At 41.1% G+C, this 27,693-nt stretch overlaps 10 protein-coding genes and 2 non-coding genes across 12 annotated transcripts, besides 3 other annotated features; 8 read left to right on the top strand and 4 right to left on the bottom strand.

Annotated features, from left to right (window-relative positions):
* The first annotated feature begins 2,821 nt into the window (after positions 1–2,821).
* Positions 2,822–3,235: a long terminal repeat.
* Positions 3,236–4,139: 904 nt separating this feature from the next.
* Positions 4,140–4,211, bottom strand: KLTH0A07898r. Its single transcript has one exon. It is a non-coding gene; the product is annotated as a tRNA-Gly (tRNA).
* A 361-nt stretch (positions 4,212–4,572) lies between these two features.
* Positions 4,573–4,758: a long terminal repeat.
* A 1,223-nt stretch (positions 4,759–5,981) lies between these two features.
* Positions 5,982–6,398: a long terminal repeat.
* A 523-nt stretch (positions 6,399–6,921) lies between these two features.
* Positions 6,922–8,436, top strand: KLTH0A07832g (KLTH0A07832p; the record flags this gene model as incomplete). Its single annotated transcript, XM_002551753.1, has 1 exon — positions 6,922–8,436. The coding sequence occupies one exon, from the start codon at positions 6,922–6,924 to the stop codon at positions 8,434–8,436; it is 1,515 nt and encodes a 504-aa protein (XP_002551799.1).
* A 935-nt stretch (positions 8,437–9,371) lies between these two features.
* Positions 9,372–10,697, top strand: KLTH0A07810g (KLTH0A07810p; the record flags this gene model as incomplete). Its single annotated transcript, XM_002551752.1, has 1 exon — positions 9,372–10,697. One exon carries the CDS (start codon positions 9,372–9,374, stop codon positions 10,695–10,697), a length of 1,326 nt encoding a protein of 441 aa, XP_002551798.1.
* A 786-nt stretch (positions 10,698–11,483) lies between these two features.
* On the top strand, positions 11,484–11,586 carry KLTH0A07788r. The gene is made up of 2 exons: positions 11,484–11,520; positions 11,543–11,586. It is a non-coding gene; the product is annotated as a tRNA-Leu (tRNA).
* Positions 11,587–12,458: 872 nt separating this feature from the next.
* Positions 12,459–14,276, bottom strand: KLTH0A07766g (Zn(II)2Cys6 transcription factor; the record flags this gene model as incomplete). The annotated part of the gene is made up of 1 exon (XM_002551751.1): positions 12,459–14,276. One exon carries the CDS (start codon positions 14,274–14,276, stop codon positions 12,459–12,461), a length of 1,818 nt encoding a protein of 605 aa, XP_002551797.1.
* Positions 14,277–15,099: 823 nt separating this feature from the next.
* Positions 15,100–15,861, bottom strand: AIM2 (the record flags this gene model as incomplete). Its single annotated transcript, XM_002551750.1, has 1 exon — positions 15,100–15,861. The coding sequence occupies one exon, from the start codon at positions 15,859–15,861 to the stop codon at positions 15,100–15,102; it is 762 nt and encodes a 253-aa protein (XP_002551796.1).
* A 972-nt stretch (positions 15,862–16,833) lies between these two features.
* KLTH0A07722g (KLTH0A07722p) lies at positions 16,834–18,012 on the bottom strand (the record flags this gene model as incomplete). The annotated part of the gene is made up of 1 exon (XM_002551749.1): positions 16,834–18,012. One exon carries the CDS (start codon positions 18,010–18,012, stop codon positions 16,834–16,836), a length of 1,179 nt encoding a protein of 392 aa, XP_002551795.1.
* A 1,549-nt stretch (positions 18,013–19,561) lies between these two features.
* ESF2 (RNA-binding ATPase activator ESF2) lies at positions 19,562–20,470 on the top strand (the record flags this gene model as incomplete). Its single annotated transcript, XM_002551748.1, has 1 exon — positions 19,562–20,470. The coding sequence occupies one exon, from the start codon at positions 19,562–19,564 to the stop codon at positions 20,468–20,470; it is 909 nt and encodes a 302-aa protein (XP_002551794.1).
* A 165-nt stretch (positions 20,471–20,635) lies between these two features.
* Positions 20,636–22,565, top strand: NOG2 (putative GTPase NOG2; the record flags this gene model as incomplete). The annotated part of the gene is made up of 2 exons (XM_002551747.1): positions 20,636–21,445; positions 21,867–22,565. 2 exons carry the CDS (start codon positions 20,636–20,638, stop codon positions 22,563–22,565), a joined length of 1,509 nt encoding a protein of 502 aa, XP_002551793.1.
* A 333-nt stretch (positions 22,566–22,898) lies between these two features.
* On the top strand, positions 22,899–24,167 carry POP2 (CCR4-NOT core DEDD family RNase subunit POP2; the record flags this gene model as incomplete). The annotated part of the gene is made up of 1 exon (XM_002551746.1): positions 22,899–24,167. The coding sequence occupies one exon, from the start codon at positions 22,899–22,901 to the stop codon at positions 24,165–24,167; it is 1,269 nt and encodes a 422-aa protein (XP_002551792.1).
* A 331-nt stretch (positions 24,168–24,498) lies between these two features.
* Positions 24,499–25,962, top strand: BRE5 (Bre5p; the record flags this gene model as incomplete). The annotated part of the gene is made up of 1 exon (XM_002551745.1): positions 24,499–25,962. One exon carries the CDS (start codon positions 24,499–24,501, stop codon positions 25,960–25,962), a length of 1,464 nt encoding a protein of 487 aa, XP_002551791.1.
* A 214-nt stretch (positions 25,963–26,176) lies between these two features.
* OCA4 (Oca4p) lies at positions 26,177–27,238 on the top strand (the record flags this gene model as incomplete). The annotated part of the gene is made up of 2 exons (XM_002551744.1): positions 26,177–26,222; positions 26,286–27,238. 2 exons carry the CDS (start codon positions 26,177–26,179, stop codon positions 27,236–27,238), a joined length of 999 nt encoding a protein of 332 aa, XP_002551790.1.
* Positions 27,239–27,693: the final 455 nt, after the last annotated feature.

The following is a 27,693-nucleotide window of genomic DNA, read 5'->3' as shown; positions in this document are numbered from 1 at the left end:
TCTGTATAAGCATTAGTATCTTGCACCTCGCGCAAAAACTGCTTCATGTGATCATGATTCAGAGAGTCAGAAGCGCCTTCGGTAAGAGAGATCTGGAAGACCAATGACTGAACCCCTGACCATAGAGCACGCCTTAATGCTGCAATTTGTGGATCTTTGAATCTCGCATATTTAGAAGGATCGTGCTGAAGCCCTAATGTTGTTGCCAGCCCCAACAGGTGTTTCAATGTTAGGAGTTGAGCGTGTGAGGGGATACGTCCGTGGCTTCAGGGTCAAAGTATTGGCAAATATAATAATAGAGGGCGCATACAAAACCGTTTTCATTAGTGTAGTGGAAGACATCCAACAAGTTAATCAGCTTGTACGCAAGACCTGAAAGCTGTCTCGCTTTTTGAAATGAAGCCGTTCTTGCGCTGGAGTTGTCCCTGCCGCTCAAAATTCGATGTTTAAGCCCCATTGACAACATTATCAAAAACACCGAAAGAGTCTCAGTCTTTTTGCGTATTTCTTTGCCAGTTAAAATAAATTTCCAGCGGTCGGCATCATCTACAAAGAACAATTCTTTAAGATTGCTTTCAAAGAGAGAAATATCCATGAATGGATAAAAAGGATAAATCTCTCCGTAAAATATCTTCATTAAGGCCTCACATTCCTGCTTATCCATGAGAACACTCTCGACTTCTTTTATCAGAGTATGAGCTATAATTAACGATTTTTCATTTTCAAGCGAAGGCAAAGTGGCACTCACTAATGAGTTTTGATTTTCTTTCAAGCGTGAGATCCCCATATAGTTTTTCATCGCTTTCTCAATAAACGGTAAAGGACTTAACATCCGTTGAAGCGTTAGTTCACTTTGTTGTCTGTTCAAATGATTGCTTAATTCTATTAGCGTTATTCCATGAAGAGAACCACATATAGCCCGAGTGTATCGGTCATGTTGAACAATACTGTGTATTGCAAATGGATAGTCAAGAAATGTTATCGGGCCCCTAACAACGAGCATGTCTTTGGTCACACAGAGGTACACCATGACATTCGCGATGCCATCAGGAACGGTTGAGAAGATTGAGTGGTACTTGCCCCACTCAGTGGAAATTGCAATCTTTGGTGGCGTATGACCAAGGCTTTGGGGGCTGACTTTTGCGTCTCTATTTTGCGGGGCAGCATCTACGGCAAATTCTGCGCGTCCACCGTAGAAGCACTTGAACCCGTTCTGCTTACACCTTGTACACTCTGGTCGTAGCTTATCGCATCCCAGTTTTTTCTTCCTGCATTCTAGGCATACTAGCTTTGGCCGGTGAACCCTGGAGGACTTGCGCTGCATTCAATAAAGTGTTAATTCCCTTCATAGGTTAGCTAAGAAGTTCGATTCTCTCGTGTGAGGCAATGGCCGCCTTCATTCTTTGTTAATAGTGAGATACTCTAAAAGCGATTATCAGGAGCAGAGGTGAATGCGCGCGCACCCTTGAACTTATCTTGTCACTCATAGACAGTTTGACTATTGTTGGAATCTAGCGTTTTAAAGCTTTCCCTTATATGCTTGAAAAACTTTAAAAAGTTGCATTGAGCAACCTTTGTAAAATACGAGAGTGCATATCCCGAAAGTCTAAACACGGTCAGTAATCGAAGTGTTACATAGGTATTGAAGGTGAGGAAGGATTAAGTACCGGTTTTCCTTAAACTACTGTAGGAATCAACCCGGAAGTTCATTTTCTTATAAGCCTGATTGGCCATCTATAAGTTAAGCAGAATCATACTGGAAAACAGCGTTTCCCGTTTCTCGCTTAGCTTTTGGGTAATATTCAGCTCTAACCAAAATGCCGAAATAAGATTTAACACATAAAGTGCGCATTATTATTACACCATCTTTCCTAAAGACCGATAAGAAGTAGAATCCTCGATGACATGATTCTAACATAGTTCAATTTCGAATAAACATACGGAAAATAAAAGATGGAAAGAGAAACTCTACAGAAACAACGTCGCTAAAAAGACCTGGGAGCCATACGTTACACAAAGTTCTTGAATGCATCTCCATTAGATATCCACTCTTCCTCAAAAAAATACATAACGTTATGTTTTTTCAATCAGCACAAGGAAGGGACGGAATCAGGCTAGAAGGAGGGCCTCGATTGCCTGCTACTCCTAAGATACATTTTTTCTCGAACTATATTCGTAAATTCAACAAAAAAGAAAGAAATAAAATAAAACTAAGTACAATAATAATACATTTAATCATTTTCTGTCTGGATGGACAGCCGCAACTATTTGAAGGATGATCTCCTAAATACTCTTCTTATTTGTGTAAAGAGATACTGGCTCATAGCGTCAAGGCTCGTGCAAGACTTTGACATCCCTCCTTTTATCCTTTTTAGCAGCCACGAGGAGTAGACAAAAAAAGTACAGCCAGATGCGCTAACTGCAACATCACGTCATAGAAGGCATATTGATTATGGAAGGCATTGTGGCTTGCTGTAAATTATCCCATTTAAAACACAACCTGAAACACAACCTGCTATGCCATTGGTTTAAAGACACTCGTGTCATTATTTTTCTCCACCTTTTTGTAACATTTGAGCGTTCAGGCCACCATATAAGCGAGAAAGAGTACATATAGCGATAAACCTGAACTTTGATTATTTTTGGTAAATGGTTTAAATCTCGGTCCGGCTATATTGCCGCTAGAGAGGACGCGCTCGAACTAGTTTGCTTCAGTCGGCTTCAAATCTTTTTGAACCCACTTTGCTAACCTAAAGTACAAAGCACAGGAAGGGGAATAGTGCGGCATTCCAAATGCTTGCAAAACTCTTAAAGCTTTTACTGAGGCGAGTCTGGGTCATTGGTCGAAAGGGTCTCAAATTCCTTGGATAGGGTTTCCATAGTGATCTAAGTAAACTACTTCGTGGATGATGGTACTAAATATCTCCCCCATCTTTCTTCAGTCCAAGATTTATGTCTTGCAAACCAAAGAAATCATTCGGATTCATACAAAATTTCTGGGACGTGGCTGAGTCTTAATCATAAGGTGATAATCGTACTGGTGGTACCACTCCTTACCTTCTCCAAGCCACTATGGTCTGATCTGGACTATGAACGGTCAATGTGGACCTTCATGTGCCTTAGTTGGGTATCCGTCGTATTTATGATATGTCCATGTGCCATATCATTTCATACCAATATGTCATCGTGCAACTTGGCACTATCACACACCAACTAAACCGATCACAATCTGACAATATTATAGTTACTTCTTGCTGCAAATATTATTTTTTTTATCTTTCCCTTGTCATAATCAATAATATACGACAAGAAATGTGCCTGTCTCTTAGGAAGTTAAAAATATCAAACGAACAAAAAAATCAATCTTGCTTACATTATTGAAAATCAGATCTGCTGTTTTCTCTTTTCTTTGAGATGAAAATAACTATAGGGGTTTGGAGCCCGATAGGTGAATTTCACCTTGAGTTTTGTAGCCCACTTAGATGTGTAAACAATAAAAAAATAAAAAAGAGCAGGTTTTTCAACTTTAGTAAAGAGTTTTTGGAGATAAGAGGCTAAGAGTTAGAGGGCTTCACTAAGAATGCTAAAAATGCCAAGACGGTACGCTTATAAGTTCTTTAAAGGCTTTGGTAGGGTTTTTAGTAAGTAATGGTGGGGAGACAGTGATGTACAGAATCATGGCATTTAATTCTCAGAACGGCCACTTAAAAGCACTTAATGTTTTGATCCTAAAAAGGACATCCCTGACTGCCTAAAATCATTAAAATAAGCCCAAAATTTACCTTTTGCTACCCTCTTTATAATAAAAATGGAACTATTTAATGTTTTTCCCAAATTTACAAATTTGCGACCGTCATTACTATTTTTATTTATACAAAGCGATTTTTTAGAGCATGAAATGCTTGATTCATGCCGATGCCTTTCTTTCAATCTTTCTTTTCAATTGCGATCCTCCTTAGACTGATGACAAGCTAACGTTAAAGGCGAAATACTTTATTGTTAATCGATGGACTAGCTGTTATTTTCAACGGAGCGCTGGTCATCTTTAGGAAAGCTCATATACTGCAGCTGCATTCTGATACTTATTATCTTAAATGGCTAAATCTTGACAAAATTGTTCCACTTTTCCAAAAATAAGCTGAGCGGTACGAGAATCGAACCCGTGTCCCCACCTTGGAAGGGTGGGATGATAACCACTACACTAACCGCCCAAGTTCTTGGCAGTGATAAATCTTCATGTCAATAATACATTCATGAGAATATAGGGTCTGTCGTATCTTGTTATAGAGCTCCGGACTATATAAAGTTGGCAGTTCGTTGGCTCGATTTGATTATGACGACTCTTTCCCAAGATCCTTGTTCCTCTTTCTTTCAATTAATCTCATGTTAGGCCTGGAGCCTAGTGGTACTTATCGTTATAGATTTGGAAGCTTATAGCAAGCCTCATTATCTCTGGCGCTCCGCACCATCTCTGGTGTAGTTCCTTCCGCATCTCAAAGCTTCCTTGTAACAATATTGTTTCATGACAGTGTTTTATTCCATTAAAGTTCTGAAACATGCTATGGTAAGTATTATTGAGGCGAGTCTGGGTCATTGGTCGAAAGGGTCTCAAATTCCTTGGCTAGTGTTTCCATAGTGATCTAAGTAAACTACTTCGTGGATGATGGTACTGAATATCTCCCCCATCTTTCTTCATACCAATGTGTCATTATGCAACTTGGCACTATTACATACCAATGATCTGATCACAATCTGACATAGGGACATATCGTAAATACAACGCATGCTGAACTAAAACATACGAAAGGATCCATATTGACCGTTCATAGCCCAAATCAAATGATAATGACTTGGAGACAATGGGGCGAAAACGTAGACAAGGGTAGCTGCGATGGTACTTAAGTGATAAACTCTAAGTATCTACCGAAATCTACTTGATAAGGAACAAATCAGAATAGCCCCGAGCTTTAAGCTTTGAAGAGAGTCTCTTGGAAATGTGGTAAGATTTTATTAAATTCAATTTAAAGCTCTTTAGCTTATTCTCCTGAAGTCTTTAATCAGTAATGAATAGTGGCTGCTTTTTGCGGAATTTGATTCTTTTTTGCGACAGACTTTTTTGACAGAAACTATTAATCTCAAAAATTTATGCAAGGCCACTTAGAGGTTCCCGAGTGCTGCTTTTGGATTGAATTTAGGTTGTGATTTACACTATGTATCATTGGAAATACGCGAAAACTAGATACGCGAAGCTATTTCCTCTTTCTTCTTCTCAAAATTGTAAACCTTCTCCTATCGTTCGCTTCAAGACCAAAGCATATTACTAGCTTTTTCGACATATAAAAAAGTCCCTGTTAAGGTCTTCTGCACAGAGAGGTATGAACAGGTGGTATTGAAGCAATCGTTTCCTCCGCAATTCCACGTGGTTCCAGTTCAAGTTAAGCTTTGAAACTAGTACAGGTGAAGATTAAATAGCCAAATTTTCTCAGCTCACAATTGTTTTTATCAAAGACCTTTCCAATATTCGTTATGATATGGGTTGCTTTGCCTAAATATTATATGCTAAAACGTTCTTGACATTACATAAAAGCTTAGCATAGGGTACAAAATTAAAGGCATTGGGCTATATGGGTGATACTTTTTTGACCAATAATCAAAAAGCTATAAGAAAAGGCTTCCCTTGAAATCGAAATTAGCTTCATTGGTTCAAACAGCATGATAGAAACTAATTCTTTCCGACCACGTTTGGAGGTGGTTTAAAGAAATAAAAGCCACAACGTTATCGGAATATTTTTGTTATCGATGTTGTGTCTGTTCTTATACTGTTTTCATTTCTGAATCAAAGGCCCTGGGTTACAACAGAATCCATTAAAGCCAATAGCTTAACCCGATATCCCAAGTTTTTGTTTCAGAGGCCTTGAAATTCCACCAGAAAGGGATTCTTGTGAGAAGGAGCATTCGTGACTAAATTACGTTGACAATCTTGTCAGATTGTGAGCGGATCACTGGTGTGTGATAGTGCCAAGTTGCATGATGACATATTGGTATGAAATGATATGGCACATGGACATATCATAAATACGACGGATACCCAACTAAGGCACATGAAGGTCCACATTGACCGTTCATAGTCCAGATCAGACCATAGTGACTTGGAGAAGGTAAGGAGTGGTGCCACCAGTACGATTATCACCTTATGATTGAGACTCAGCCACGTCCCAGAAATTTTGTATAAATCCGGATCATTTCTTTGGTTTGCAAGACGTATATCTTGAACAAAGGAGAGAAGGGGGAGATATTTAGTACCATCATCCACGAAGTAGTTTACTTAGATCACTATGGAAACACTAGCCAAGGAATTTGAGACCCTTTCGACCAATGACCCAGACTCGCGAGAATGATTCTGTATACAGCTCCAGCTACATCGCCCACTCGCATCCTCACTTTAAACTATTTTGACACTTTATCAACAGAAGGGATCATCACGTGACTATGAGGAAACGGATGACGGTGACGGAAGCGGAATAAAATGATAACATCAGTATCAATTGATAAGGAAAACTACGAGATAGTGATGTGGAGGAGCCTTCTCCGCTTCCTACGGTTCTGTTAGGACAGGCCTATCCAAGTTAATGAATGGTCGCTTATCTCCTATATTACGGGAACGTCGACCCGCATCATTTAGCTTTCCTGTTCTAAGAGGATGGAGCGATAATCGCCTTCTTTGATCTCAAAGGTAGAATTAATAGTTTTAAACATTTTCTTTGCTCATCTATTAGATATAGGTTCTTTTTCCTATGCTGCTTTCATAACTTTGATAAACTACAAGAACAGAAAATCTATCTGTATTTATTGCAACAATGATCGCGCTGGTTATGCCAAAAGTTTCAGGAAAATGGTAAGTGACAATCCAGAGTTTTAGCAATGAGTGAAGAAGAGAAACCAGTACAGAGAGGGACGATAGAAGAGGCTGAAATATCAAGCAGGAGTTCCAGTCTAATTGAAAAACCTGACAAGATCACAAATGAAGATGCCCTGAATGACGAGTATCTTGAAACTGTTACATTTACAGCGGAGGAAGAAAAAGCTCTAGTGCGCAAAATTGACCTGTATATTCTTCCGCTTATGTGCTTTGTGTTCCTTTCTCAGTACCTGGACAAACAATCTTTGAGTTACGCCACTATATTTGGTCTCACGAAAGACCTGAAAATGGGCCAACACGATATTTCTTGGTGCAGCACCATTTTTTCAATCGGCCAGCTGGGTGCAAATTTTGTGTTCACTTATCTAATGACGATCGTCCCAAGAGCTCCAATGACGGGCGCTTGTGTTGTAATCTGGTCTGTGTGCTGTATGTGTTTGGCTGCACCCACCACAAAAGAAGGGTTTTGGGTCGGTAGATTATTTCTGGGCATCTTTGAGGCCGTTGTCCAACCGGCCTGCGTCTTAATTACATCCTATTGGTACAGGAAGCGAGAGCAGCCCCTAAGGACTGCTTGTTGGATATCAATGAATGCAATCGCCCAGATTGTGGGAAGTTTCTTGATGTATGGCATAGGAAAAACAAATAAAAGCAGCGTTGCGGACTGGAAACTAATGTTCATTGCATGCGGCGTTATTTCACTTGTTGCAGGCATAGCATTTTATCTCCTAATACCAGTATCGCCTAGAACAGCTTGGTTTTTGACAAAGAGGGAAAAAGAAATTGCTGTTAAAAGATTGTTTGACGAGAGCGACAGGACGGCCACCAACAAGTTTAAGAAAGACCAGCTATTTGAGTGCTTTAAGTTTGACTGGCTGTTCCTTTCTTCTCTAGCATTCGGATTTTTGGTTACAGTGACAAGTGGAACAATCATATTCCAGTCTCTGATGTTGTTCTCGTTCGGCTACGATAAGTTTGAAGTTATGAAATATGGTTCTCCTGCAGGTGCAGTTCAACTTCTATTTATCTGGGTTGCTGTTGTAGCTGTGAAATTGTTCCCTCGCGAGCGCGCTATGATATCTTTAGCCCTTGTGTGTGTACCACTTGCTGGAAGCATCATGGTACTTTCTCTTAAACAGAGCTCTGGGTGGTGGATAATTGTGGGGTCATGGCTGGGGTCAGTTATTTCCTGTATCATGTCAATTTTACTGAGTTTGATCTCCAGTAATGTTAGGGGTAATACCAAGAAATCGGTATGTTCGAATGCTTTCTTTGCGGGGTACTGTCTGGCGGCTATTATTTATCCTCAATGGTGGGTAGGTACTTATAAGGGAGGTCTGATCGTGAATATCATCATGTGGATCATCATGGATATTTACTTGATTTTTTACAGGTTCAAGGCTATCTTTGAAAACAAAAAGAGAGACAAGCTGCAGGAGGAAGGATTTACTCTTGAAACTCATCTTGTAGATGATTTGACCGACAAGCAGAATATACACCACAGATATGTTTACTGAGTTGCTTTCTAATCTTTTCAATTTCTTTATTTTTTGAGCAGCATTAGCAATGTATCGCAAAATGCCTAGTTTAGTATATGCTGAGCCTCCTTAACTATCTTTATTAAACACATATTCTTTATAATTTTACAACTTAACCGTTTGATTTTTCGGTATAAACTGCGTGTGTTATAGTGCAAAGTGTCGCTCCCTCAACAGTTTGTATATGTTTTGTAGCAAAATCTCCTGCAGTTTCTAAAGTTTCTTCGTAAGGGAATATCCTATTTGTTGTACCAAATTACTGCGTCTGAGTGAATTCGACTCGATAAAACTTAGCTAGCCCCGCAAAAGGTGCTGTTATTCGGTGAGAACAACTATCATTAAAAGAATAGCAAGGTTTGGGCTGAATATTCAGCTAAAACGCAAAATCAGTATTCTACCTAGCCTTGTTGCAAAAAGAATCCTCTATTGTTCGTCATTTAGCCGCTTACTCGGTACAGATGGCCCGAAAAAATTCTTATCAGCCGTTATCAGGAAGGACTTTATGTACAGTCTTTTTTTTGTTTTACACGTAGAATACAATTTGATAAATCTTTATCGATTCATTTTGCCCCGCGCTTTAGCCCATTGTCTACACTATATCTTATCTTCCGTTATTTCCATTTCCTCGTTTCTTCCGCTGATTCCGTTGTTTCCGTAACTTCCGTGGCTTCCGTTACTTCCGCTGATAATAATTTCTTCGATTTATTTGCTTATCAGATAATCAAAGTTCTTTGGAAGAAATTCCGAGCAGCAGCTGCGACTAGAGCACAAAACAACGTGAAAGGGTGGGATAACTGCCCATCACGGAGAGACAGTTCCTAGCTTTCTATCCTTAAGACATATAAAAAGCGCGCGTTAGGCTTAGTATATAGGTTCACATTTATGTTGAATGTTATTGATCATACACAAAAAGGATGAGTTCTTGCGCCATCGACGTGAACGAAAGAAACAACAAGAAGCTTGAAGACTTGGCTGTTCCTTGGCGGTTCAAACCTCTCCAAAAGTATTGCATTAAGAATTCCAATCTCGTCGATGTCGTCGAAGGAACCACTTTTCCTGAAGCATACATTTTCGTCGAGAATGGTAAAATTTCCAAAGTGGAATTTGGCAGCGGGCAACCAGTTGATGTTGACACTAACGAATACCAGATTATTGATGGCACTGGAAAATACGTGACACCAGGTTTGTTTGATAATCATGTTCATATGGCCTCAGTAACAGGAGAACTAGACTTAGGTAAATTGATGACAATGCCCAAGACGGTTTCGCTTCTGAGAGTTAGGTATACGATGGAGGCGTCCTTGGCCCGAGGTTTCACAACAGTCAGAGATTGTGGGGGCGCTGAAAGCTACATCAAAGCTGCAGTGAACGATGGATCTGTGATTGGCCCCAGGATGATAACTTGTGGGCACGCTATTTCTCAAACTGGCGGGCACGGAGACTTAAGGCCAGGAAATCTACCTGCAAGTGCCTTTGAGAGCTGCTCATGCCATTATGGTCAAGTTGGAGTTGTCGCTGATGGAGTGGGCGAATGCTACAGAGCTGCTAGAGAGGAGTTCCGGAGAGGTGCTGACTTCATTAAGATGATGGCCGGCGGAGGTGTGGCATCACCAACTGACAAGGTCACTAACGTGCAATTTTGCCACGATGAAATAAGAGCTCTAGTGGACGTTGCAAACACCTATCACACTTATGTCACTGCACATGCATACACAGCTGAAGCAATTCAAAACTGTATCAAGCTTGGCGTTAGGGGTATTGAACATGGAAACCTTTTAGACGAGGAGACCGCAGAATTGATGGCTAAGCTTGGATGTTACTTAACCCCAACCTTAGTCACCTACAAAATAATGGCTTCAGACCAGTTTGGAAGCTTCCTTGGGCCAGTTAATAGCCAGAAAAATGCAGAGGTTCTCAGCCAAGGGATAGACGCTCTGAAAATCGCTCAAAGCAAAGGCGTCAAAATATGCTATGGCTCCGATTTGCTTGGGCCGCTAGCCGGCTATCAAACCCAGGAGTTTTTTATCAGAGGAAAAGTTCAAACTGCTCAAGAAGTTCTTTTATCTGCCACAGTGACGCCAGCAGAAATGAACGGTCTTGGTGACAAACTCGGACAAATAAAGCCAGGGTTCATCGCAGATCTTTTGTTGATGAACGCCAATCCCTTGGACGACATTTCAATCTTGGATGAGCCGGAAACAAACCTGTTTTTGGTCATGAAAGAGGGCAGAATTTATTGATTAAAGCTCTTTGTATCTAAAGATTATATCTTTCCTAAAAATATTCAAGCTTAATTTGATAAGAACGCTCTCAAGCAAATGATGTATTCATTTTTAGCATGCGGTTTGAATGGCCTCGTGATAAATCGCGTAGTATGCGGAGATTAAGAGTCTTTATCAGTTGCTTTTTATTTTTGGTGGGAAACCATCCATTAAAAGTAGGATAGGCAAACACAATATAGTACAGGATATTAAAAATTCAATTAACGCCTGCAGCTCCAACCATTTGGAGAGCTTTTTTTTAAATTGAATGCCAGAGGTGTAATGTGCGAGCGCGAACACAGCTCACCAGCAGTTCTTGAATGCGGGAAGTGAGTTTATTTTTGTTATTTACGATTAGACTCTGACTCGCATTTCAGGGGGACTGATATGATTTGAAATTCATTTTTGAGTCGAAAGCCATGCAACAAGAAACGTTGCCTCATATGATTGTTTTGGGCATTATAAAATAAGGAAGCTTTGAGATGCGGAAGGAACTACACCAGAGATGGTGCGGAGCGCCAGAGATAATGAGGCTTGCTATAAGCTTCCAAATCTATAACGATAAGTACCACTAGGCTCCAGGCCTAACATGAGATTAATTGAAAGAAAGAGGAACAAGGATCTTGGGAAAGAGTCGTCATAATCAAATCGAGCCAACGAACTGCCAACTTTATATAGTCCGAAGCTCTATAATAAGATACGATAAGCACTCATTTCACTTTTACTGCTGTATATAACACACAAAATTGAATCCCAATAACAATTGGGAGTTTGGCCGAGTGGTTAAGGCGTCAGATCCAGGTTCTGTAGCAGTCTACAAGACATTCTGATATCTAAGGATGCAAGGGTTCGAACCCCTTAGCTCTCATTATTTTTGACATTATCTCCTTTTCTCTAATGCTGCTGGAACCAGACTAACATGGCAAAAGCTGCATCAAATAGTAAAATTCTATAGGAGATTAAAAACTCCACACGTTGTTTGCAACAGCACATGTTCTAACTTCAAACACATTCAACTAATCAGTTTTTTCTATGGTATAATGCTGCATATGCAACTTTCAATAACATCACCGTTCCTAATAAACATTTAAGTTGCCCTCAGGGGACACTGGAGCTATGAAACTCCTTTCGTTTCTTGACAATATATGTGTCGTAAATTTCAATCGCTACTAGAAGAGCAAAAAATATATGCATAAAGCCCTAGCTACCACGGGTTTGGCTGTGTAAATTAGTAAAATGCTCCACCATTAATACCTATGTCTAGCTCAAGTTTAGAGTGGATGATTGGAGCTATGGTATGCAAGGTCATCACCACAGAGGCCTGTTTAATAATCCGCAATAAACTGCTGCAGTTTCTTTTGTCAAAACAAGTACATGGGGGTGAGAAATACGGGTGATGGTTCATATTACGGGGTGCATTTGCAAAACAATTGCTGAAGATAAAACTTCGTTTCTAAATCAAGCTGTCAGAACAATGCGTTGTATAACCTAAATCCTCATCTGTTAAGAGATTTTTTGCCTATCATCAAAGTGGGCTCACACCTTTCCGGATTTGATTGATATCCAGCAGGAACGTATGGATACTGCAACTTTCTTCAGCCTTGGGTTGACCACGTGTTACATTAGATGTGGCCCTTGCGATCCAATACAAAGGACCTAGAGAGCTATTTTAGAGACCGCGATTAAGAAAAAAACCCTAACATTTGCAGCAGATCCTAAAGCCCAGTGGTTGGCTTGTGATCAAATCGCGAATGCTAGATCTAGATTTTTCTCTTCCAAGATTTCCCACCAACATTTCTTCTCTCTCCAACACTCCTTCATGATGCTTTGTGCTTGAAGAGCGCTAGTCACCCCCTTCCGTAATAAGGCTTCTATGTGTTCAGTGTATGTTTCGCGATGACAAGCAAGATTATCATCTATTAGTTCGCAGCCACAGCAGAAAAGGCAAAATGTAATGCAAGACGCAGCTGATGAATTATGAGGAATTTCTTTATCAATTAAGGCAGTAACTTCCGCTAGTAAATCCTTGAGAATTTTGCTATTATGTGGTATGCCTATTACTCTTCTTTTCAATTGTAGTACTCCTGTCAGTCCAAAAATTAGGTTTGTAGCCCGCATGGTTTTATAGGTTTGGAATCTAAGCTTTGTATCAGAGGAAGCATCTTCACCAAGAAGTTGGGATTCAACTCGATCCCTGGCTGCTTCAGAAGCTTCAAGGTAGCTCCTTATTTCATGGTCAAGCTCTAGTGCTTTAAGAACTAAATTGTGGATACCGAACGGCTGCTCTATGACTTTTTTTTCTTCGATTAGACAAGACACGCCAGCCAACAAAGACAAAATTTTTGTATCTACGCCGGTGAAATAGTCTATGTCTCTCAGCTGAAGCCTTAGTTCATGAGTGTGTGCGCTGTTGTCTTCGTAGCAAAACTCGTAGCCCACCCCTCGAGAAGCTTCGGTCGAGTTTTTAGGACTCGCTGACGATAAAGAAGCAATAATATTAAGATACGAAAACCAGTGGACGAGAAACGTTTCTGTATCCAAAACGTTATTTGCTGATGGTATCTTGAAAATCATAGTTTTTGTACCTGATTTCGAATTGAGCCTATCCATGAGAAGTTTCTTAGCGCCTAGTATGTGAGCCCGCCACTTATTTCGTGTATCACAAAAAAAGATGTCAAAGCCCGCAAGCATCAATATGGTTGCTAAGGTAGTATCGCTGCGTCTTTCCTCTGCGTTCATTAGTTTAACAAGAAGCTGACTGATCGTACTACTCAAGAGTTCATCAGCTAGCAGGCCATCGATGTTTTTCGCAGAGCTTTTTTCATCCAGAGACGGGAAAGAGCACTGCTCCTGGTATGCTGTCATCTTGTTTCGATGATTGGCGCCAAAAGCCAAAATCAGCCCCATCAATGCCGGACTCTGCATCGCCATTTGTGGTATTAACGTGTGAAATGGATTTGATCGATAAGCATAAGATGGCACCGGAACTAATAGTCGGGAAGTTTCTCTCAAAAAGAATCCAAACAATTCAGAGAAATACGGGGAGTTTGAAAGAATACTAGGGGACGGGTGTGAAAGTTCAAGAGTTCCCGGTTCTGCAAGGCCTGAGTTGATGGGCCTTTCACTATGGCCACTAAAGGGCGAGTCGAAAGAAAACGGGCTCAAAGGAGCCTGCAAAAAAGATTCTTTAAAACTTTGGGGTCTGTAACTAACACCTGGACTGCTGAGAAGCTCGTGCCCAGTTGGCCAGAGTAGTTGTTCAATGCCCGCCTCGGCGGGAACGAGAGACGGGAAGTTGACAGTCGCTGAGCTTGAATGAGGATCTCTTGAACTTGTAACGTTGATAGCATCTCTCAAAAGCGTTGTTTTAGAATCACCTTTTCTAGTCTTTAGGCTTCTAGAAGGGTTGTTGCCCCACCTCAAAGCTAAAGAATATGTGCAATCATCTTTTCCTTTCCTTATACAATGGCCGCATTTTGGCTTCCTCTCATCGCATTTTATCTTCGATCTCTTGCAGTTCCTGCAACCTCCTCGCGATCTTTTACTCGTCACACGCATTATGATTCTTTTCGGGATATCTAAATGAGCGAAGATCTTAATGTTTAAAAATATAAATAGATCGATATTTATCACTATTAAGCAGAGAACAAGCTATCATAACCACGTGAGAAACAATGGCAGTGACAATATACTAATGATATAGTTTCGCAAGATTACAGTGCTATGACTCAAAACCTGATAATCTGATGCTTTCTAATTCCTGAAAATCGCCATTTTTGAACTACTCGATAGAAATACAAGTGCTTCAAGAAACTACTGAAGTTGTTTCTTAAAGACCTATTCGCCCACAGCTGTTACACTTTCTTCAACTTAGCTGTTGGCAAGGCGCCTTAATTTAACCGAAGCTTCGAGTTACTCTCCGCCCACTTTCACCCTACTGAGTTGAAATGAAACGCATTGCCACTGCATAGTTAGAATTCACATATTGCCAACTATTATTTGCAAGAAATAAAGGGGAACGAGAAAAAGATTTGAGGGTTAAATCCGTTGTTCTAGGTCCACCGCTATAAGCCAACACAAACCCGGCCTGCTTGTATTGTAAAAAAAAGATATTTATTCGTCTGAAGCACAGAGGCTTAATTTATATGTAGCCATATCACATAAGTCCTCAGCTTTGTCATCTTCTGTTTCTGGCTATTAACTATAACAAGTGAATACAATTAGGGTACTGGCCAAGTACTGGTCAACAAAGAAACAGTACGCTCAGTGCTTCTTTGCGAAAGGATGGTTATCTCAATTAAACGACTTTAGTGCTAACTGGCAAGAGCCACTCTGACAAGAGCCATCTAGCTTCTGTCATCAAAAACAATGGATACACCTTTCAAGCGTCCTTCGAGAAGTGCTTGAACCAATGAATTTGGTCGAGTGTGACCTTCTCTTTAGCATATAAAACGCAGGGATCGCTGACATCTCCTCTAACGGCAAATCCGTGAGTAACTTGACTGAAAAGGTCGATCTGATAGACGGCGCCGATATCATTCAGGGTTTTTTCGGTCTCATGGCGGCTTTCAACAGTAAAAATGGAATCGGTTTGAGCAGCTGAGATAAGGATCGGATGCTTCCCGATTGCTCTAAACTCCTCTTGCTCACAAAAGGAAGGGTGCGCAACAGCAATGGCATTAGCCGTTGATTGTTTGACATCAATTTGGTGTAGTGCATATTTTGCACCAAAGCAGTGCCCAACAACGCCGACAAATTTAGGCGAGAATGTGGCTTGAAGCGACTTCATAAACTGATCTACGATTGGTCTGGTAATCTCTGGCCTGTGGTTGTGTGCCCATTCATGGAAGTCGACCGATCCGTCTAATGACTTAACATTGTCGCCAAATAGAATATCTGGCACGTAAACCTTGAAGTCTTCACCAGCCAATTGATCAGCAATCAATTTTGTGTTGTTGAGCTCATTACCAAAAACATCGGTAAGTATGACTAAAACTTTCTCGTTCGATGGTGATCCTGTTACATATGTTTTGAGACCAAAGACCTCTTCAAATTTGCCGAGAGGCTCGCCAGTGTGTAGGTTTCCAGTGAAGCAGCACTTTCCTGACATTTTATCTTTTTTTATGATTTGGAAAAGGGGCATTTATCGAGAAAAGTTCCTCGAAAGGCGTTAATTTTTTTTTATGCCAAGGATGTTTAGAGGAAAACTCCTGTCAAAAGAAAAGAAAAGGTTATATACGCAAGACAGGATGATCGGGATTGCATATGCTCTCAATACGTATTAAAAAGTCCTTTAGAAATTGTCCTCAGTAATAGCAAATCGGAGTTTGCTACTAATTATCAAAATCTTGAACACGTTAGTATAATTGTTCGGTCCTGGTAATGGCTCATCACTAGGAAAAGAGTCCGTTACTAGTGCTAATGATGAACAATTACGGCTAGTTCTTTTCTAGTAGCACTCGCCAAAAATCGCGGGGAGAACGGAAGCTAAAATGAGCAAAGCAGTTAAAGTGTACTCTCTTCCACAACTGTTAGGTGCCCGATAGGCATTTTCTTATGAAGTGTGGCCCCAAACATAAATCGGTGTATACCTCAAATTTCAAATATGTTGCTTTAGAAAAACTCAAAGTGTCTGGAGCTCAATTCCAGTTTGACTCAATATTTCCTTTCAGTGATCGCCAAGCCTAGCCTTTTTACCTGCAATGAGAAGATCGAGGATGCTACGTCATAATGACATTGACCCTGGAAGGCCATAAAGCCTGAGGTAGTATTATGAAAGAGCAGTTTCTAACTTGGGCGACGTCCTGAAGACTCTTTTCCTCCTCAACTTGAATTTGTTGTTTTATTTCGAACTATACACTATCGCAAGAACTGAGAGTAGCTAGAATTTCAAACTTCGGCTGCGAGCTCTTTTATCATTCCTGTTTTCCAGCTTTGCGTATATCGATTCTAATAATACGTGGGGCGAACGAAAAGGCTAAAGGGTGTTTTATCTCATCAGCCAATGCGATGATTTGTCTTATTAAAAATCCACTTGACATCTGACTTATCAATAGCGGGTGAGTTCGAGTTGGTAGAAATTGCTTAAATGGACTATTCATGAATGAACAAAGAATTAAGCCCATCTGCCAAGCAACGCCATCAAGCCAGCACCAGAAAAAGTACAAATAATCATGAATGTTAGCTTCTTCAAGTTTTTGGTCCTGTTTGGATCAAACATGAAATCCCTTGCCAAAAGTTCCACGAGTCCAGTGTAGATCAAGATTCCAGCAGCGATGGCATCAAGGACTCCAGAAATAATACTCATTTTAAAGGAATGAGCATTATAAGACATTCTTACTCCTAAGCCTATGGCGATAGCGATTGGAGTTGTTGCCCCATAAAGTATGCACAAAGCATAGGGCCACCATTTTTTGCCCTCAGGAAATGCTATAGAAATAAGTCTCGCACCAATTCCCAGACCCTCAAAAGATTGATGAAACACAATTACAGGGTACAATATGGAAAACTCTTCGCCTGTAGTCCCAAGTTCAAGCCCGATCATGACAGAATGGAAAATTATACCAAACTCCATCACCAAGAAGGCCCCTATTTGAGATTCAAATGGTTTTACAGCTATTTCCGAATTTACGCCGGACACCACGTCGTAGCTCACATCGTCCTTATTTGAAATCACGGGAGATCCGGTCTCTGCATCGTTTTCTTTTAATCTGGGATTATTATCGGAAATTGCACCTTCAACTAAGTCGCCGTGAGAACAAGAGATACCAAATTTCCGCTCAATGTACACTTCGCTCAATAAATCAACAAGAAATACGACAAAAACTGTTGTGAGTACGATCCCCGAGCACCAAGAGTAGTCAGCCCATCTGCCGCTTGAACCGACGCAACTATTGCTACCAATGGACATATAGGAATGTTCCATGAGATGAATAAACGCGGTTGCAATGATAACACCAGTACCAAAGTAACGGGCAAATAGGTAACAGGCTTTTGGGACCTTGATGCCTTTGACTTTCGTAAAGATTACTGGCAGCAACGTAAAAGAAGTACTGACGAAAAGGATCACGAAGATGGATGAAATACGCGCATTAAGGCTTCCTTGATATTCGCTTCCTCCAAAATACACGCCATCCAAAGCACATTTTTTCCACGAAGTTGGCACAGTGTCATCCCAAATCGTCACTGTGTTTGGGTCCCACTGAGCCCACCAGGCTGCACTCGAGGATGCCTCCGCTAAGCTGGCTTCATCATGGCTTCCTGCGTGACTATGAGAATGACGTTGGGTAAACATGGGGGTTTTCAATGTGGAAAATAGTTGGGTTTTGAAGCTTGTTCTATCATCGCCGATTATAGCGAGCTTTTCAAAGTGCTTTATATATTAAAAACATTGTCCATTGTCTAACCCTCAGGGTTTTCCTCATCGCTTAATCAGAGCATGGTTTTCATCAAAGAAAAGCCTCGTGCGTATCAATTCTGCGGCAAGAAATCTCAACTTAGCACCCTGATCAATCGTGACTGGAACATTCATGCGAACGCGTCTTCAGGGTCCAATATTATGTAATCATTTATATCTTCTGTATTGCTGCGTGCCTTCTGGGATCCGCAGAAAAGCTAGCGTGTTTTTCAAGCTTTGAATGTAAACCATGTAACCTTTACAGTGGATACAAGTAAAAATTTCGAGGACCCTGATTCAATTTGCGCAGACAATATGCAGGGTCTACACTCAGAGAGAGGAGAAGTCCATAGAGAGGGGCATCTTAAAATGTAATCAGTGCATTCATGCTTGTGTTCTCTAAACTCGAAGGCTTGCCATATTTCCATGGAAAATGTAAGAGGTCGATATAAAGCAGCAACAAAGCAGCTAATCTCTTTACCAAAAAGCACTTTCCTGAGCCTTCGGTTGCCTTCATGACTGTTCTCAATTTGTAATCTGGGCTAAAAGAATGTAATTTTTCATTTTAAACGCTTTAAAATCATTTCGGCTCAAGTTTCAGTGGAAGCATCTCTTCTGACTGGCCCGCAGCTTAGCCTGCTTTAGATTCAGAATTTAGGGGATCACAACTAGCACAAGTTTTTTGATTTCATTTATGTTTGTTGCCCGTGAAAGTTAGAAGTCAGAACCTTCAAGGGAATTATTGGTTTTCATGGAGGTCGCATTGCTTTATGGCTATTTAAAATTAAGGAAGAGATACAGCACTTGATGAAATGTTAATTGGAATACATAATTTGAGCTGCCATGGAATGTGTTCAGAAGCCGTAGACAGTAAAACCTCGAGATGAAAGAAGAATACTAATCGACGTTAGGTATCCATACTAAGTGTAGTACAAACTCACACCTATTAAGAAAATTCTCTAAAATATCGTAGCAACGTGCGCCTTTAACTGCCCTTTGATTTCAGTGTCTTTCCTTAACGTCGCAAGCTCATCTAGGAAAGAAGATTGCCAAATTGTCTCTGTTTAGCTTCGAGATTTTTGGCTGCCCCAAAGCTGAGGAATTACAACAGAACGCATATTGTTGCGCAGCAACTTTACGAAAGTATTGGTGTTGACATAAAGCTGCTGTTATAAACTAAGCTTGAAAATGCTAACTTGATTGGGGAAAATTTAACTGAGCAAAAAAAGTACATTTAAAGACCACGAAACAAACATGAAAATACGCACCTCCACCTGGAAAAGTTATGGTCTCACAGTTTCAAATTTCTCCCCCATGTTTTAAGTTTCTTGTATCCCTTCCTCGCCTCTGCCGTAGTAAAATTGTAACAGTTAACGTTGAGACGTAAGTAGAAAAAAATCCAAGTAAACTTTCCATCAGTAAGCTCATCGCTCTAAGCAGGATTACAATGGCCAGCGAAAGTAGCGACAGCGAGGGCTATATTTCGGAAGATGACCATGATGTTCTACTTGTGGACAAGAGAAAGTTCCAAGGTAAAGATGTCTTCGATGATCAGATTGATAGTGAAGAAGAAGACAGCGAAGTAGATACTGCAGGCCAAGTGAGCAAGTCACGTAAAAAGGCTTCTGCACATGAACTTGAGGAAAACCCAAAACCTGTTAGTTCAGAAGATATCAAACAGGAAAAGTTGGAGAGACTCAAGAAACTCAGAGCGTCAAAAAAGAGTAAGCACAAGACTGGAGTGGTTTATCTTTCCAAGATTCCACCTTACATGAAGCCCGCTAAGATGAGACAAATTCTTTCAAGGTTTGGAGAAGTTGATCGACTATTTTTGAAGCGCGAGGACGAACAGAGACATAAGAATAGAGTCAAAGGCGGTGGCAACAAGAAGGTTATGTTTGAAGAGGGCTGGGCTGAGTTTGTGCGTAAAAAAGATGCCAAGCTTTGCGCAAGTACACTTAACGGTAACATTCTTGGAGGAAAAAAGGGCAGCTTCTACCACGATGATGTTATGAATGTCAAGTATTTGTCGGGTTTCAAGTGGGCTGATCTTACAGAACAAATAGCTCGTGAGAACGATGTGAGACAAGCAAAATTGCAGCTCGAGGTGTCTCAAGCTAACAAAATGAACGCAGAGTTCATTCGGAACATTGAAAAGAGCAAAATGCTAAACAACATAAGAAGCAAAAAGCGTTCGAACGTCTCCGAAGCCACGAGCAATGAAAACTCTGATTCGCAGCCTGCTCCTGCTCATTTTAAACAGCGGAAGGTCACTACTAATAGAGCATCTGGTCCAGAACACCTTAAGAAGGCATCTTCTGGCCGTCTCGAGGGAGTTATTAAGAACTTACTTTGAACTCAGACAAATTTTCGTACATACGTAGATATTTGGGCGTTTTCCTTTTATATAAAAATTTTCTCATGCTCATCGCATCGCTTTCCTTTGGTTAACACTCATAGCTGGCGAATCAGATAACACTCTTGGGAGGTTTGAAGTCGTCAAAGCTTGTTATTCGTCACCATGGGTACTGGTAAGAAGGAGAAACAAAGAAGAGTCCGCCAAAACGATACCCGCGATGGAAATCTGCGGGTCAAAGGTGAAAACTTTTATCGTGATGCCAAGAAAGTGCAGTTTCTGAACATGTACACGGATGGCAAATCCATACGTAACAAGAAGGGCGATTTGATTAGGGCGGCACCGTTGCAAGGAGTTGAGGTACCGACGGCCAGAGTTCAGCCTGACCGCCGGTGGTTTGGGAATACCAGAGTCATATCACAGGACGCATTGACGCATTTTAGAGAAGCGTTAGGCGACACCGAGAAGAACAATTATCAGGTGCTTTTGAGGCGTAACAAGCTTCCACTTTCCCTCCTGGATGAGAAAGATGTTCAAGAGTCTCCAACGGCCAAAATTCTGGAGACTGAGAGTTTTGAACAAACGTTTGGCCCCAAGTCTCAACGGAAAAAACCTCGAGTGGCTGCTTCAAGCTTGGAAGAACTGGCCGAAAACGCAGTGAAGCACAATGAGCAATTCGAGGAGAAACGGGAGCTCGACTCTACGCTAGGTTTGATGGCTCAAAATGAGCAAAATGAGGATGGTTGGACTCAAACCGCAAAGGAGGCCATTTTTAGCAAAGGGCAATCCAAGCGTATTTGGAATGAGCTTTACAAAGTGATAGACTCTTCAGACGTTGTTATCCACGTTCTGGACGCCAGAGATCCTTTAGGAACAAGGTGCAAATCCGTCGAGGAATATATGCGCAAGGAAACCCCTCATAAACATTTGATATTCGTGCTTAATAAGTGCGATTTAGTACCCACTTGGGTTGCGGTATGTTTTGCTTTTTTTATTCGCAGTTTTCTGCTTTTTTCCAATCTGAATACCTGGAGGAACAAAACGTTTCCCAAAACTTCAAGTCAGGATATTTTCCGTTCTTAATAGAACATATCTCAACGAAAACGTCTGTTAAAGTTTTGGAAGATTAATACTACTCGCTTCTCCTATCGTGTCCGTTTTGGATGCATTTTTGGAGGGTTTGGTGGGCAATTTTTGTTTTAAAGATATGCCACCATCATTTTTGAGTAGCGAGGCACCTAAGAGTTGAGCTCGGGATGCGTGTTCCTCAGTAACGCGCTAACTTTTCCCGTTTTCGTAGTAAGGTGCCTTACATTGTGAAATATCAAAACGTTTTTGTCACTTCAGAGTTCGATTTTTGGAATTGTTTGAACTTTATTTTACTAACGAGCACCAGGCCGCATGGGTTAAGCATCTATCAAGTGAGCGACCAACGCTAGCTTTTCACGCATCTATTACTAACTCCTTTGGAAAAGGTTCCCTGATTCAGCTTTTGCGTCAATTCTCGCTACTGCACAAAGACAGAAAGCAAATTTCGGTAGGTTTCATTGGTTATCCAAATACAGGAAAGTCATCGATCATCAATACTTTAAGGAAGAAGAAAGTGTGCCAGGTTGCTCCTATTCCCGGTGAAACAAAGGTATGGCAATACATCACTTTGATGAAAAAAATTTTTTTGATTGACTGTCCCGGAATTGTACCACCATCAGCAAAAGACACTGAAGAAGATGTTTTATTTAGAGGCGTAGTGAGAGTGGAGCACGTTTCTCATCCTGAACAATATATTCCTGGTGTACTAAGGAGGTGTCAAAGAAAACACCTTGAAAGGACCTATGAGATATCAGGTTGGAAAGACTCGGTTGATTTTATTGAAATGTTGGCAAGAAAGCAAGGACGCCTTCTGAAGGGCGGTGAGCCTGATGAGTCCGGCGTTTCCAAGCAAGTCCTGAACGACTTCAACAGAGGAAAAATACCCTGGTTTATGCCCCCTCCAGAGAAGGTTGAGCGCTCGGCTGAGCAGGATTCGTCTCAAAAGAAAAGGAGCGCCCAAGATCAATCAAGTTCGGATCAACACGCTAAGAAGATAAAAAGTTGATTGGTGCTATAAGTATTTAGAGCGGCGTTATAATTATCTTTTCTCGAGAAAGGGCTATGTATATTAATTACTTTTATTCCAATGGAACCACCTCTGGGCCCTTAGAAGTTGCCGACGGGATCCTTTTGAGCCTTAAAGCTTCCTCGGTAGCTTTCCTGTTTATAATAATTGTTTGGAATTCAAGATTTACAGAGCACTAATGATGTATTCATAGATGTATTCGAAGCACCTGACTTGTATTCCCCATATAGATTAATATTGAAAATTTGAAGATAATGATGTTGAATGCGTATCAAAGGAACTAGAACCAAAATCTCACGTTTACAACTCTTGATGCAGTCTGTTAATCGTCAGATTCACGAGCTGCCAATCGGGGAGCAATTCTTCCCACAACAGACGCAGCAGCATCAACACCCCCCTGGAATAGGTCCACAAATATTTTCTCCTCAACTCCTACAGGCTCGCCTACAGCAACAGCAAGGCGGCCTTGTACAAGACGTTCACGGCATAGAAAAGAACCAAAACTTGCAGAATGTTTATTTACTGAAACAAAAGCTTGAAGCGGCCAACGCTGCATTTGGGCAACAACAAGTTCCGCAGCGTCAAAGCCAGACACAACAAATGCTCAATAATGGCAGCCAAAATGCAACCTCAGCGGCTCTGGGCAGTCTCGCTGGCCTTCCTCCTGGTGTTGGCATGGTGCAACATGGTACATCTGGAATGGGTCCTCCCTCAGGTGCTATCCACCCACAGCTTGCAATGGGGTCTTTCTCCCTTCCTCCACCTACCTATTTTGTAGTGCGCGAGGTGTGGAGTAACAACCTCCATGCCGAATTCATGAGCATAAGAAAGCTCGTAGACCAATACAACTATGTTTCAATCAGCACGGAGTTTGTTGGTACCATAGCCAGACCTATGGGTAATTTTCGGTCGAAAAATGATTACCACTACCAAACAATGAGGGCAAACGTTGACTTGCTCAATCCGGTGCAAATAGGAATCTCTTTGAGCGATGCAAACGGAAATAAACCGGAGAATAAACATTCCACTTGGCAATTTAACTTCCATTTTGATGTTACAAAGGAGATGGTGTCCGCAGAATCATTAGAACTGCTGAAAAAATCAGGAATAAACTTTGAGCGACATCAAAACTTTGGAGTCTTGGCTTTCGAATTCGCCCAGCTCTTAATTGACTCAGGCCTAATATCGGATAATGTTACTTGGGTAAGTTACCATGCTGCCTACGACTTCGGGTTTCTTGTTAACATGCTCATGAATAATTCAATGCCAAACAACAAGGAGGATTATGTATGGTGGGTTCAACAATTCGTGCCAAACTTCTATGATCTCAACTTAATCAATAAGTTTTCTCAACAACACCCCAGTCAGCTGCAACAACAGCATCAACCTCAATTCACTCTAGAGACTATGGCGGATGAATTGGGAATTCCGCGCTTCTCCCTCTTTTCTTCGACAGCAGGTCAAAGTCTACTTGCTCTACTCACCTTTACTACTCTTCTAAATCTACCTCTTCCTCAACCACAATTGGGGCCCGACTTAACTCGCTATAAAAACATGATCTACGGGATAACCAATGAGTAAATGCGTATTTTGAGACTCAAGAGGCTTTCTAACTGGCATCTGTACTATACATCCATATTTAATAAATGGTTCAACTAAGGATTGTTCGTCACGTAGCCGACGATAAAAGGAAAAATTTTTAGCGTGCTAAAAAATCATATTGTGCAGAACTAATAATACGTTAGTTACAGAGAGAAGTGAGGCCATCAAACGTAATTGAGCGAACAGCGGGGAACTGTGTGTGGGTCAAGTCAACAGATTCCCGAGTGAAATACCTGTTAAATTCAACCTCTTCTTTGTTCAAATATATCCTTCTTTGTTTGATTGCTACTGATAGAAAAACTGGATAATCATGACTGATATCGACAACATTCAAGAGGTAGGGTACGCGTTCCTCAAAACTTATTACCAGAGGATGCATCAAGATCCTTTCAAAGTCCATCATTTGTATTCCACTACTGCAGAGCTCACTCATGTCAATTACCAGATGGATTTTGACTATACAGCTGACACTCTACCTACGACTAAGCTAACAGGAAAGGAAAACATAAGCAAATTCTACACGCGGCATAGCAAGAAAGTCAAGTCAATACAAATCAAAATAGATGCTTGTGACTTTCAGTTTACTGGTTCCAACAACTCGAGTATACTCATCTTGGCGCTAGGAGAGCTATGCTGGGCTAACACCCCTTCGTACCGCTTCTGTCAAAATTTTGTGTTGGCACCGGTGCCCAGCAATCCTAAAATTTATGATGTGACTAATGATGTTCTTCGTTTCATTCCTTACTTTCCCACGTTAATAAGGGATGGCAAGACGTCTTCGAGTAATCCAGGTGCTGTAAAGGATGTTCGAAAAGATGACTATTTGAAGGAACCATTCTGTCAGCACATTGACTCAGAACAAAACATTGCGCAGAAAAGGGAAGATAACATGAACAATGAGAACAATAGAGAAATTGCAGAACAGCAACATTTTACCGATAAACCTAAGCTTGCGGAGCATGAGCAGAAACATGATACCGAGAAACCTTTTCAAGCAAATGACATGGGTATTGTTCAGGAGGCAGAGGCCGGAGATATTCAAAAAGCCGAGGACTTTGACGGTTCTGAGGAGAGCCCGGTGGCCTTAGAAAGCAACATTATTGATGAAGGGGTGTTGCCAGAGAAGACAAATGCCAGATCAGATCTTAAAAAGGAAGCATATACGGCTGAGGATGCACCTGTTCCCTCTAGTGCCCAATTCCCCTCCGAACTGAACCATAACGAGACCACGAAAGTAAAAAGCCCTGAGGCTGATAAACCTGCACTCGAGCCTGCGAAAAAAATGAACTGGGCCTCTAAGTTGGCCGCCTCGGAATCCAAAGACGTTCCTAATGCCACTACTAAATATATTCGTGCTGAGTTAGCACCAGTTCAACCAAAGAAAGCACCTGAGAGGAAGTCAGTATCGCCAAGTGGGCAGCTAAAAGACGTTAAGAATTACAAGAAAAAACAGTTTTATTACGTGAACAAAGATGGTTTTTATCCAGTTTACGTGAGAGGGACGGGAGGCGTTTCAGACGAGCAGCTGGTGAGAGCTCTTGAAAGCGAGTTTGGTACTGTGAGAAAAATCTCCTCTCAGGAGACATTTGCAGTGATAGATTTTGAAGACCAGCGCTGTCAGACGGAAGCTATAGAAAGAGGCGTTTTAAGGATCAACAATGTTGAAGTTCATATGGAACCCAAGACGGTAAGAAAAGCCAACGCGTCAACGTCGAGTACCTCTCCTTCGGGGCAAAGATTTAGCAAGAAGCATACTAGCAAGCGCAAGGCCTAAAGCATTTCAAAAGATAGATTTACTACCTAGCATTTTTTCATGTAGATTAAAATTGGTTTGAAAGCTCAGAATAAAACTATATTTTCGCATTCGTGGTTCACATCCTATTGTAAAACTTAGTTTTGAATTTACAAAAAAAAATAAATGTATTTTAGATCAGGATGACCGGAGTAACTTCAAAGGTTGATAGGGAAGTCATCATAAGTGGTTTTCGATGCTAGTACCACCGGCTAACTTCGGAATTGCCGAAGAAGGAATATGTAAGTCTTTGCGCGCAAGGAAAAGCTCGAAGTGCAGTTTTACTGACCTTAATTACAAATAAGACCGATGTTCAAAGATAGAAACGCTGAATTTGTCGTTTCTCGAGACGCTCAATCTCAAAACGGTTGTTTTTGTAGGGGGACAGCAGCCTTCAAAGTTTTTTCAGGAGTTCTTTGAGCGGTCTTGCATACAGTGGTATGTCGTGAAAACTGCCGATGTTTCCTCAAGCTTAGCTCCAGTTAACGTCAGCACCTCTAAACCCGCTGTCGATGAAAAGTTAACACCGCTTGGATCTAGCGATAATGAAACGCAATATAAACTCAGCGATAATGACGATCTTATGATACTCAAAAGCTACAGCTTGAAGAGAACATTCGAATTACTTTTGAACACTATCAACCACAACACAATTCTGGTGGATAAAACATCAATAGTAGTGGGAGTGCTACGTAAAATGCAGAAATGGAACATTGCGTCTATCATCAACGAATATAGACTCTTTTCCGGCAAAAACTGCAATTACTTCGCTGAAACACTTTTAGAGATGATAAGTGTTCAGATTATCCAAGAGGAAGGTATTACCGGATCCAAAGACAATGACCAAGGACTTATCAATAACATTGACGATTTTGATGAGGCCCACAGTTGCCATGAGTGGGAGGTCATAAAGGAGTCCGACTTATCACTGCCTCCTTCCATTCCGGCCCACCTACTTCAAATACTTCAAGATGTTCAAGAGGATAGCCAAGAAACAGTAGGGGAGACTGCCGCGAGCACCCCTCTTATGAGAACACAATCCGACATGGGCATATTCGGAAATCGCTATCGGCTTGCGTTCAATAAGAAAGAGCGCGCAGATTACGAGTTTTACAAAGGTGCCGAACAGAACGTACTCACCATCAACATACCAAAAGAATCGCAACTTCCAAAGTGGTTCATTCGCCAACGTGACACCTGGGAGAATGACAATGCTCAAGAGCAGCACAACTTTTACAGAGAAAGCATATTCGTATGAAACCTCTGCCATTGTCAGTTTCTGCATATCGAATTTCTCAAGCTTTCAAAGCAAAACTCGTCACTGGTTGCATTAGGCGCAAAAGCGTTTAAGCAGACAAGTTCACTCTGCAAAAAGCGTGATTTTGAATCTCTGGGATTCGTTTACTACAACTACCTAGGTATTGGCATAGCTATAGAGATAAAGTCCCATGTTCGATTAAGAAAGAGAGGATTTTTTACCTTAGAAAATTTTCTGAGACGCTTTAATACTTTTTACTCAACAATGGATCACGTGCAAAAATAGGGGCTTTTGGATAGAATAATACGAGACAAAGTTGCTTAGGGCTTGAACTTGAATAGCGGGAAAAATTGAGTTGGGACGAACCAGCCAAGAAGAAAAGACAAATCCGCTGATGTTATTATCTTGCCACAACGCCCTTACCAACTGAAACGCGGCGCGCAATCCCACTTCTC

Source organism: Lachancea thermotolerans (genome assembly GCF_000142805.1).
Source record: "Lachancea thermotolerans CBS 6340 chromosome A complete sequence".
NCBI classification, from domain to species: Eukaryota; Fungi; Ascomycota; class Saccharomycetes; order Saccharomycetales; family Saccharomycetaceae; genus Lachancea; species Lachancea thermotolerans.
The sequence above is the reverse complement of the archived record's forward strand: the minus strand, read 5'-3'. Positions and strand labels throughout refer to the sequence as shown.